This window comes from Mauremys reevesii, linkage group 1 (assembly GCF_016161935.1).
Source record: "Mauremys reevesii isolate NIE-2019 linkage group 1, ASM1616193v1, whole genome shotgun sequence".
Lineage (NCBI taxonomy): Eukaryota > Metazoa > Chordata > Testudines > Geoemydidae > Mauremys > Mauremys reevesii.
Window position 1 is genome coordinate 122547910 of NC_052623.1, and position 11498 is coordinate 122559407.

At 36.0% G+C, this 11498-nt stretch overlaps 1 protein-coding gene across 3 annotated transcripts in view; it reads left to right on the forward strand.

Annotated features, from left to right (window-relative positions):
- The window catches only part of MGAT4A (alpha-1,3-mannosyl-glycoprotein 4-beta-N-acetylglucosaminyltransferase A), a 125336-nt gene extending 115651 nt beyond the window's left edge, over positions 1–9685 (forward strand). For all 3 annotated transcript variants that reach the window (XM_039520030.1, XM_039520015.1, XM_039520023.1), the window contains exons 13-16: positions 1763–1841; positions 6799–6865; positions 9312–9424; positions 9635–9685. In XM_039520030.1, the coding sequence (XP_039375964.1) occupies positions 1763–1841; positions 6799–6865; positions 9312–9424; positions 9635–9661 (286 nt within the window). In that variant the 3' untranslated portion in view covers positions 9662–9685. The remainder of the gene's footprint in view (positions 1–1762; positions 1842–6798; positions 6866–9311; positions 9425–9634) is intronic.
- Positions 9686–11498: the final 1813 nt, after the last annotated feature.

Here is an 11498-nt window from a genome sequence, read left to right on the forward strand (position 1 = left end):
ATACATCATTTAAAAAAATAAAGTATAATTAATAAATGCAACCACAGTTCAAACAGCCTACACTGAGGAAAAATGTTGACCGTGGAGATAAATATATTTATTAATGATGAAAAACATCCAATTTTCTCCTAATATAACCAATGCTAAATTTAGCAGCCACTTACATTGAGTGTTCTTTGTTAGCAAAGTGAGATCTTGCAAATGTGCGTTTTCAAATGTCTGTTTGAAATGTGTCCATTACAGGATGTCATAGGCATAATTAAAAATGTAATTTTTGTCTCACAGTTCATCCCAACCTTGTTACTCTACTTTCTGAAAGTGGAATTGTCGTCTTTTTCCTCCATTTCATTGTCGCATTCTGGAACATTCTGTTCCCACTGTTGTTAGGGGAAGCCTTGCTCAAAGAGACAGTCCTGTCTTGACTCTTAAAAGTAGCAAGTCTCAGGCTCATCCAAGTCTTTGGTGGTATGGAGTTCCATAGTCCATGGGCTCCTCTTTTAAGTCCTCTCGGCCAGAAAGCTGTCTGCCACTAGGTTTAGGACTAGAAACTGCCGTATTGAATTAAACCAATGGTCCTTCTGGGTTAGTATCCACTCTCTAACAGAGTCCAGTACCAACTCCTGCAGAGGAAGGTCCAGGAAACTTAATAACAAGCAATTATGGAATAACCTGCCCATGGGAGAAGTGAATTCCTTTTCTCAAATGGTTAGTGGTTTACTTGTGCCCTGAAGCATGAGGGTTTAAGTGCTGTTAACATTTTTTATGTAATATAATCCATCCGATATGCATGTTTACAGGGAAATTTTCTTTTTTCAAAGTTGTGATGCACATCGCAATATGGTCTCTAATTTTACTGTGTAAAATACATACAGGCACTGCTATTGCCTAACCTACCTTGTTTTTCTCTCTTGTAATAAATCCATAACCCCATAATAAATGGGAAACTGTTCCACAACCAGGGTAGGGGACAGTACCTTCTGTCTACTGCACTACATTACTTTTGGGGATTTGTTTGTGGTTTTTTTGTATGTTTGTTTATAATATGTGATCAAGGGATTGTAGCTTTGATGAGCCATAACACTATGTAAATGTTAAAACACTAATATTTATTACTACATATAGTTAGGAATACAGATGTGTAAATACAGCTTTGCTAATAAACTATGTAGCTTTGTTGTTGAATTTGTGATCTTGGTTAGTGCTTATTCAGTAGCTTTTGCCATGACTAGCAAATTTCCATATAGATGACAATAACATTTAGCATTTACTATATAGCATTTTTCATCCCTAGAGCTCAAAGTATGTTATGAAAGAAGTTATTTAGTATTAGTTTTGCAGATGGGCCTATGTGAATTGTCCATGGTTACACAGCTGGTCAGCAGTAATGCTAAGAATAAATGCAATTTTCCTGACTCCCAGTCCTGTGTTCTATTAAATGAACCTGTTGCCTCCCAGCCCCTTTGTCTCACTGGATAACCCTGTGGTGTCAAGACCAGCTCTATATGGCTATTTTCCTAGGTGCAAGTCTAGTAACATGTAAATCTATGAAAAAACTTTGCCTGGTCACTTTTTAAAAACTCAATACCTTTCATTAAACAGAGCTTTTCAGTACATTTGTATATGAAACTAATTTTCAGTTGATTTTCATAGTTGAACTGGGATCGTCTACCAGCGTAATTTCCATAATGTCATTTAATGTTACTTATTAAGCCAAAAGGGACTGAGTGCGCAGACCATTTATTTTTAATTTTTGCGTTTATAGATACTTGTTTCATAGTGGCAATCCAGAGCATCCAGGAGATATTCTACTAAATACTACAGTGGAGGTTCTGCCTTTTAAGGTATGAATACATTAATATCTGTCCTTTCAACATTAGAGTAAAAGCAAAACTCCTAATTTCTAATGACATTTGGATTGGGAAAATATGGGTGTCTCTTTTATTGGAATTGAAAACCCCTTATCTCATCACATTTCTTCCTCTTTACTTTAAACAGACCTTATTTACAAAGAGCAGAGAGTTTCATTCAGAATAAAGCTTGGTAAAAGGAAGATGGGTAATCTGGAGGAGAACAGTGTTTACTCATCTACTTTTGTCTAGCTGCTGCTTTTTTTTGTTTGTTTGTTTAAGAATTGGATTTTGGAGGAATTGGCTTCACTCCGCTTCCTCATTTTTCATCCACTGAGTGTCCAGCCTTAAAGATCCTGCACAAATCCAGCTAAGCAGATATTTTGGCATCTTAATTGTCAAGTTAATAGAACAGAGTCTGAAACTTTCTATTCCTTCTACACAGCCAGCCTGGATTTTACCTCAAGATGGCAATGCAGTGAATAAAGTCAATTCCAGTCTGAAGTCAGACTCTAACCACTGTACCTAAAGGAGAATCTTTAGTCTTTTTCACCACAAAAATTTATATTCCAATAGCAAAGACATTACTCTTTTTATACCTACTGAAATAACCCTCTTTTTGAAGTAATCTAAAGTATTTGTGTCTGATCTCATTGCAAACGATACACATCTGATGCAGATATTTTCAGCTGGAAGAACCCTGACCATTGTGTCTGGAAGATTAACATATGATGATTCAAAGTGTTATCAGAGCAGTGATCGTGCTAGTATTCCTTTCTCCCCTACTTTATTCCCATCTGCCTCCCCCACACAAATCCTACCTTCAACACTCATGAGATATTACTTCACAATTTTAATCAAAACAATGACCCACTCTCCTCTCCCCACTTTCTTGTGTTGTGAGAGGCCAGACTTATTGATGTTCATACATACATTATAAGAGTGAAATTATAAAAAAGAAATAACTGACCAAAATGCAAAAATTATTTAGAGAGCTGCATAATTTCAGAATGGAAATATCTTTAGCCAAATTCAGAACTGGCATAAACAGGCGTGAAATGGAGTTGTACCCGAATTAGGCCTAAATTTGGCTCATCATATTTACATTCTACTGGGTAGAGTTATTTTGCTTTAAGTTCACTAGTTTTACCTTGGAGGTCAGCTGGAAAAGATGGGAAACATTTCATACAGGACCAGGTGAAGAGTGTTGTAAATCAGATTGTATCTTGATATCCCTTTCTTCTGATGTTTGATTCTTGTTGATTCGTCAACAATATTTTTCTTTGAAGAAATCCATATATTTATCATGTATACAATTCTAAACATTATTAAAATTAATTTAATACAGTTTACATTTCATCATACTATTTTTACATGTCTAAATAAAGCCCAAAGATGTATAGAAAGACAACTAGAAGCCTATAAAAGGGGCTAAAATATGTTGCCAACTCTTGTGATTTTTATCGTGAGTCTTGCCATATTTGTTGTTTTTCTTAAATCCTTAGTTTCTTGAGTCAAGTGATTACATGAGGGTATTAGCCTTTTTAAAGGAAAACAAAAAATAAAGTAATTTTCTAGCCCTACTGATTGCAGAGAAAACTTTGAAAGTGGTGGACGTGATATATCTTGACTTTAGCAAAGCTTTTGATACAGTCTCCCACCGTATTCTTGCCAGCAAGATTGGATGAATGGACTATAAAGTGGATAGAAAGCTAGCTAGATGGTTGGGCTCAACAGGGAGCGATCAACATCTTGATGTCCAGTTGGCAGCCGGTATCAAGCAGAGTGCCCCAGGGGTCTGTCCTAGGGCCAGTTTTGTTCAACATCTTCATTAATGATCTAGATGATGGATGGATTGCACTCTCAGCAAGTTTGTGGATGACACTAAACTAGGGGTAGAGGTAGGTATGCCAGAGGGTAGGGATAAGGTCCAGAGTGACCTAGACAAGTTGGAGGTATATAAAATCATGAGTGGTGTGGAGAAAGTGAATAAGGAAAAGTTATGTACTTGTTCCCATAATATATAAACTAGAGGCCACCAAATGAAATTAATGAGCAGCAGGTTTAAAACAAATAAAAGGAAGTTCTTCACACAGCACACAGTCAACCTGTGGAACTCCTTGCCTGAGGAGGTTGTGAAGGCTAGGACTATAACAGGGTTTAAAAGAGAACTAGATACATTCATGGAAGTTAAGTCCATTAATGGCTGTTAGCCAGGATGAGTAAGGAATGATGTCCCTAGCCTCTGTTTGTCAGAGGGTGGAGATGGATGGCAGGAGAGAGATCACTTGATCATTACCTGTTAGGTTCACTCCCTCTGGGGCACCTGGCATTGGTCACTGTCGGCAGACAGGATTCTGGGCTAGATGGACCTTCGGTCTGACCCAGTATGACCATTCTTATGTTCTTATGGAGGATTGGGCCAAAAGAAATCTGATGAGATTCCACCAAGACAAGTGCAGAGTCCTGCACTTAGGGCAGAAGTATCCCATGCACTGCTACAGGCTGGGGATCGACTGGCTAAGTGGTAGTTCTTCAGAAAAGGACCTGGGGATTACAGTGGACAAGAAACTGGCTATAAGTCAACAATGTGCCCTTGTTGCAAGAAGGCTAACGGAATATTAGGCTACATTAGTAGGAACAATGCCAGCAGATTGAGGGAAGTGATTATTCCCCTCTATTTGGCACCTGTGATGCCACATCTGGAGTATTGTGTCCAGTTTTGGGCCCCCTACTACAGAAAGGATTTGGACAAATTGGAGAATCCAGCGGAGGGCAACGGAAATTATTAAGTGGCTGGGGCACAAGACTTAGGAGGAGAGGCTGAGGAAACTGGTCTTATTTAGTCTGCAGAAGAAAAGTGAGGTGGGATTTGATAGCAGCCTTCAACTACCTGAAGCAGGGTTCCAAAGAGGATGGAGCTAGGCTGCTCTCAGTGATGGCAGATGACAGAACAAGGAGCAATGGTCTCAAGTTGCAGTGTGGGAGGTCTAGGTTGGATATTAGGAAAAACTGTTTCACTAGGTGGGTAGTGAAGCACTAGGGAATGGGTTGCCTAGGGAGGTGGTGGAATCTCCATCCTTAGAGATTTTTAAGGCCCAGCTTGACAAAGCCCTGGCTGGAATGATTTAGTTGGGGTTGATCTTGCTTTGAGCAGGAGGTGGACTAGATGACCTCCTGAGGTTTCTTCCAACCCTAATCTTCTATATTCTGTGACCTGAGGACTTGTCTACATATGGATATCCAGAAAAATTAATCCAAATTAACTAAAGATGTGAATTTGAAGTAGAATTAGCTAAACCTCATTCACTTCCAAAGTGAATTAAACTAAATTGAATTAAAGCCACTTTAATTCTGAATAACCCTATCAAGCATTTTTGATTAATCACCAGGAATTCCCCAGAGTAGAACCTTTGGATTTAGATCATCTGACCTTGGATGCAATTACTAGACTGTTCACATTTCTTTCTTCAGTTTCGTTTTTCTATCTCTTTATTAAAGAGAGCTTACTGGTATCCATCCCCTTTGTACATGGAGGGTCTCTTCTAGAGGCATTATGTATTGGAGAATTACAAATACTGTATTTTTCACATTGATCTTCATCTCAAATATTTTTTTACCAAAAGTAAATTAGGGATTTCACAGATCCCAGGAGATAGTCCTCCCATCATTTTCTACAAACCCTATGCATCCAAAAGCAAAGCTCCAGCAAATATTTGATGTCCACCAAGCTGTTAAGATCTACCTGGCAAGAATGTAAATGTATAGAAAAGTCATCCAGCAACAAAAGCCAAAAAAAGGCATCTAAAGCATTAATTGTTAGATAGCTGGAGTATTGCATTAAAGAAGCCTATGAAGCAGGCTTACAGGAAAGATAAAGCTCTTCAAACAAGGACATTATTTACTTCCTGGACTGGTAAATGTAAGGCAGCATCAGTCACCTAATTAAGCATTCACCAGGCGCTAGGAATTGGACACAGGCCTTGACAGATGCTGCCTTAGTAGGAGGGTATTGCATACAGTACTATGATACCTAATAATCTCTTAAAGTATCATTGCTTCAGTAGTCTTGCTTGTGGCCTACCCTTCCTTGGGGCTTTCCCACTATAGGAATGGTGAGCCTCGGTAAGAATGAGAAAGTTGATAACTGCTGATACTTCTCTGAATACCCCGGCACAATGTTCTGACCCACCTGTTAATTGGAAGTAAGTAAAAGTTGTTTGAGGATAGATTGTTCTGTAGATAGACTTACTCAAGTGGAAGTCGATTGTTAATTGTTGTTCTAGTGTTACAAACGGAGCTGTGTTTTAGCTTTGGAAGCATTCTCAGTTTGTGGAAAAAGCAGCCAACCCCAATGTGGGCGATAAATTTCTGATCCTGCCTCCTCAAACTGCAGATGAGAACAAAAACCAACTATAGGAATATGATAAGCCTGGATACTCAAAAGAGAAATCAGCAAGTATCTGGTTTCTTTCTGAATACAGCAGGTAGATGAGCTAGACCTATTTTAAGATTAAAGTATGCTGTATGGTTTCATGAGTGTCCTTTGGGTGGGGAAGAGGTTACTTAATCTTTCTCTCCCCAAATCCGCCGTGGAGCAGGCTTTACCCGAGTGTCTTTTCTGTTGTGTATGCCAGTATCTGCAATATCCTTGTGCTTCATCATATGAGTTGTTATGAGTGGTACTTTTCTCTTCTACCCTGAAGCCAAATACAGTCAGTTCTGGAATGGGTTATTTTTTTGTTTTTGTTTTGTTTTAAGAAAAGCCTGTGCTATAAATAACATCTGTTTGCTCATGGAAATAGTAGGCCGGTTCAGAGTTTTAGGAAAGTGTTCTAAATAGAGAACGAGGGCACCCACGTTTTGTTCTAGCTTGCAGATTTATTACATACATGCAAAATAAGTTTTCTTTTTTTTCTTTTTCTTTTTTTTTTTGCCTGTTTTATTTTAGAATGAAGACTTGGTATTAAGCAAAGAAACCAAAGACAAACGCTTGGAGGATGGTTATTTCAGGATAGGTAATACTGTGCACCATAGAACAGCAATGTTCGTTCTTTACAAACATGGAAATAGAAATAAAATTTGTTTTATTACTATATCAATTAGTAAAATGTTTTGTTTTGTTTTGTTTTTAAAAGCCTTTATATGTTTCTGATCATTCTCATTGCGTAACTGACCTTGTAAATGTTACTTGCCCTTTTCAGGTTGATTTAATGAATGAAGTTCTGATGTGATTCTTAGTTGTAGTGGAAAAAAGGATTTTATTCATCACTTTTTAAAGTATTATAGTTAAAGTTTTTATTTATTTTAGCTTTGGTCTATTAATAGCCTTTACAACAACATATTTATTCATTCTGATATAATCAAAGTTTCTACCAGCAGGCATACCAGTATCCATACATGCTTAATGTAGTTTATATATATTTAAGTCAAAATTTAAAAGTTGGTTTCCTAAAATTTGACCTCTGAATCCAATCTAACCAAAAGTGGCCTGATTTTCAGAGGTATTTAACACCCACAGCTACACTGAATTTAAGCTTTTTTTATTCCTTATTAGTGCTTCTGCTGCTTAGTCTGTGTGCTGAGGCTATACGTTCTGCAGTATTTGCCAATGAAAAACTGAAGCTGATGGCAAAGAGCTCTGAGCATTATGGAAGATTTTTGGGTAGTGGTGTAAGGTTCCATCTTCCTACTATTAGGGTTAAGCAAAAAAAAAAACAAAAACAAAAACCCTCAAAAACTTATTTATGGTGAATTACTGCAGCCAATTCATGACTGTAGCGTTGCAAATCCATTTATTGAATAGACAGTCACTAGGGCTGTCGATTAATCACAGTTAACTCACACGATTAACTCAAAAAATTAATCACGATTAAAAAATGAATCGTGATTAATCGCAGTTTTAATTGCGTTGTTAAACAATAGAATACCAATTGAAATGTATTGAATATTTTGGATGTTTTTCTATATTTTCATATATATTGTATTCTGTGTTGTAATTGAAATCAAAGCATACATTATCTTTTATTACAAATATTTGCACTGTAAAAATGATAAAAGAAATAGTATTTTTCAATTCACCTAATACAAGTACTGTAGTGCAATCTTTGTTGTGAAAGTGCAACTTACAAATGTAGATTATTTTTTTTTGTTACATAACTGCTCTCAAAACCAAAACAATGTAAAGCTTCAGAGCCTACAAGTCCACTCAGTCCTATTTCTTGGTCAGCCAATCTCTAAGACCAACAAGTTTGCTTATATTTACAGGAGGTAATGCTGCCATCTTCTTCTTTACACTATCACCAGAAAGTGAGAACAGGCATTCACATGGCACTTTTGTAGCCAGTGTTGCAAGGTATTTACGTGCCAGCTATGCTAAACATTTGTGTGCCCCTTCATGCTTTGGCCACCATTCCAGAGGATATGCTTCCATGCTGATGATGCTTGTTAAAAAATAATGTGTTCATTAAATTTGTGACTGAACAGCAATCTTGGATGATGACCCAGCACATGTTCATTTTAAGAACACTTTCACAAAATGCAAAGAAGGTACCAATGTGAGATTTCTAAAGACAGCTACAGCACTTGACCCTAGGTTTAAGAATCTGAAGTGCCTTCCTAAATCTGAGAGGGTTGAGGTGTGGAGCATACTTTCAGAAGTCTTAAAAGAGCAACACTCTAATGCGGAAACTACAGAACCCGAACCACCAAAAAAGAAAATCAACCTTCTGCTGGTGGCATCTGACTCAGATGATGAAAATGAACATGAGCCGGTCCGCACTGCTTTGGATTGTTGTTGAGCAGAACCTGTCATCAGCATGGACACATGTCCCCTGGAAGGGTGGTTGAAGCATGAAGGGACATATGAATCATTAGCGCAACTGGCATGTAAATATCTTGCAACACTGGCTACAAAAGTGCCATGTGAATGCCTGTTCTCACTTTCAGGTGACGTAAACAAGAAGTGGGCAGCATTATCTCCTGCAAATGTAAATAAACTTATTTATGTAAGGGATTGACTGAACAAGCCGTGGGATTGAGTGGACTTGCAGGCTCTAAAATTTTACATTGTTTTATTTTTGAAGGGAATTTTTTATACATAATTCTACATTTGTAATGTCAACTTTCATGATCCAGATTGCACTACAGTACTTGTATGAGGTGAATTGAAAAAAAAAATTTTTATAGTGCAAATATTTGTAATAAAAAATAAATATAAAGTGAGCACTATACACTTTGTAATCTGTTGATTTGAAATCAATATAGTTGAAAATGTAGAAAACATCCAAAAATATTTAAATAAATGGTATTCTATTGTTTAACAGTGTGATTAATCGTGGTTAATTTTTTTAATCTCTTGACAGCCCTAATATTCACTTTAATTAGAAACCTTTCTACAAACCAGATCTTGTATTTGTTTGTCTGGAGATTGTTTATTTAGGATATGTTTTTCTTCATTTAAAGGTAAATTTGAAAGTGGTATAGCAGAAGGGACAGTTGACCCAAGTCTAAACCCTATTTCATCATTTCGTCTTTCGGTAATACAAAACTCAGCAGTCTGGGCAATTCTGAATGAGGTGAGATGTTGTATACTTTACCTCTTTTAAAATCAGAATATCAAATATGAGATGTTTTTAATTGCATCAACATGTTTGAAGCTAAGAATTTTGGATTAATCAGAAAGCTGTTTCTCTTTTATAATTGTCTAAAAATTAAGATTTACTGTAATGTACTAAAACGTATGGATTTTTTTAATGTATGATTTTTTTTTCAATTCTTCATTTTAGATTCACATTAAAAAAGTCACAACCTGATCAAAATCTGTTTGGAAGAAAAAAGAAAATCTTTGCAAACTTTTCCTATAATACCCTACATCTTTAACAAGTCACAAATCGAAAATACTGAGCATGCACCTTATTCCAATTGTCTTTTATTTTTCACTCGAACTCTACCTCTTGTGAAATCTACTGTAGATGAGAAGATTGTAAGTAACCCTTTTTGTCATATGCATCCAGAAACTGATTCTCCATACTAATAACATTCATCTGAGATCCAAGTTGTCCAACATTTTTACATGACTTTACCATCTTATGGTTGCAGAAGCCTGCTACCCTTAACCGATACTATTTTGATAGTATAGTAATACGGAGAAGTTGTACATATTCTTACATTTCTTGAAGATGAAAAAATATAATTAAATTTTATGAAGGGGGTACTTTTGGGGTTCCATTTATTTTGCTATAACAAAACCCTCTTTTATAGATTATCAGGATATATTTATATCTATATGTAGATATATAGATATATAAAAAACATTAGGGACATTTAATTTATTAAAATAATTTGAAAAGTACATATTTTTATGCAGTAAAATTTTAAATTGATATAGGTTTTTTTTATGGATTATCTAGCTTGAATTATCTTTCTATGTTTTTCTTTTCAACAGCAAACAACATAAAAAATTAATACCATATTTCAACTATACTGCCATGGTTAATTTAGCAACTCAATTTAGTTTTCTTAAGTAGTTTTGTACCACAAAATCTGAAAGATATCGTTCAAAGCATAAGCACGCCTTAATTGCCAGAGTTGTGAAGAACATTATTCTTGGGAGCTACCATATTCCACTGATTACAGGGCATAGACACATAAAAAGCATGTTGAAGTATCTTAATATTTCAGTATAACATAAATGCTAAATCTGCAGTTATTTTAAGTTTAATCCATCACATTTTAGAGGGAGATTTCGATACCAAGCTATCCCTTTTTAAAACTTTGTAGACAGTTCCTAAACCGAACAAATTCATTCTCTGTATAGAAAAGCATTCCCTATCTTTGTGCTGTAAATTTTGAATTTTGTCTCGTGCCCAGACATACAAATTCCGTTCAGTACTTTGAATGACTACAATCCTACATATTATTTTTCCTGATAAAAATATCAGTAATTAGACACTTGTAATTAACCTCATTATATTTCTCTCTTAAAATGTTTTTATTTCAGTATTTACCTTAGGTAAATGTTGTAGTGGATGACTTTTTTTAAAGAGTGAGTCCTATCCAACTTCCATGGGAATCAATTAAGACTTCCATTGCCTTTAATAGAATCAAGCCCAAAGTCAGTTTCCTGCCTTTTGCGCTTCAAGGAAAAGAACAATACTTGTTTAACTGATGAGCAGCCCAGACAGTGTGAGTTCTTTGTGCTGCTACAGCACTGTTCATAACATGTAATGCCATTTAACAAGTCATTAAAATCTAGTAGTTTTTTTTATCACATCTCAGCATAGATCTGAGAAATTATTTGGGTTTATTTTCCCCCCAATTTTACCTGTGACTGATGCCAATAATTTAAATAGCTATTTGTTAAATTTTATATCGTGACTTAATTTTTAAGTCAGATATGTTTCTGAAAACAAGCAATGCCAACAAATGTTGTCTTATGATTTCATGAAGTTAAAATGATTTATAATAAATTTACCCAGTACCATTGTTAGGTGCCTTTCCTCTGAGCAGTGTCGTCTTATGGGTTTATTCTGTCAGCCCAGTGTTCCTAAAGCAACGTTCAACATATAAGAAACTCCTAAAATCTCTAAATGTGTAGAAACTCACCCCAAACTGAACACACTTTTGTGGTGGTTCTTTGTTTGTTCTACC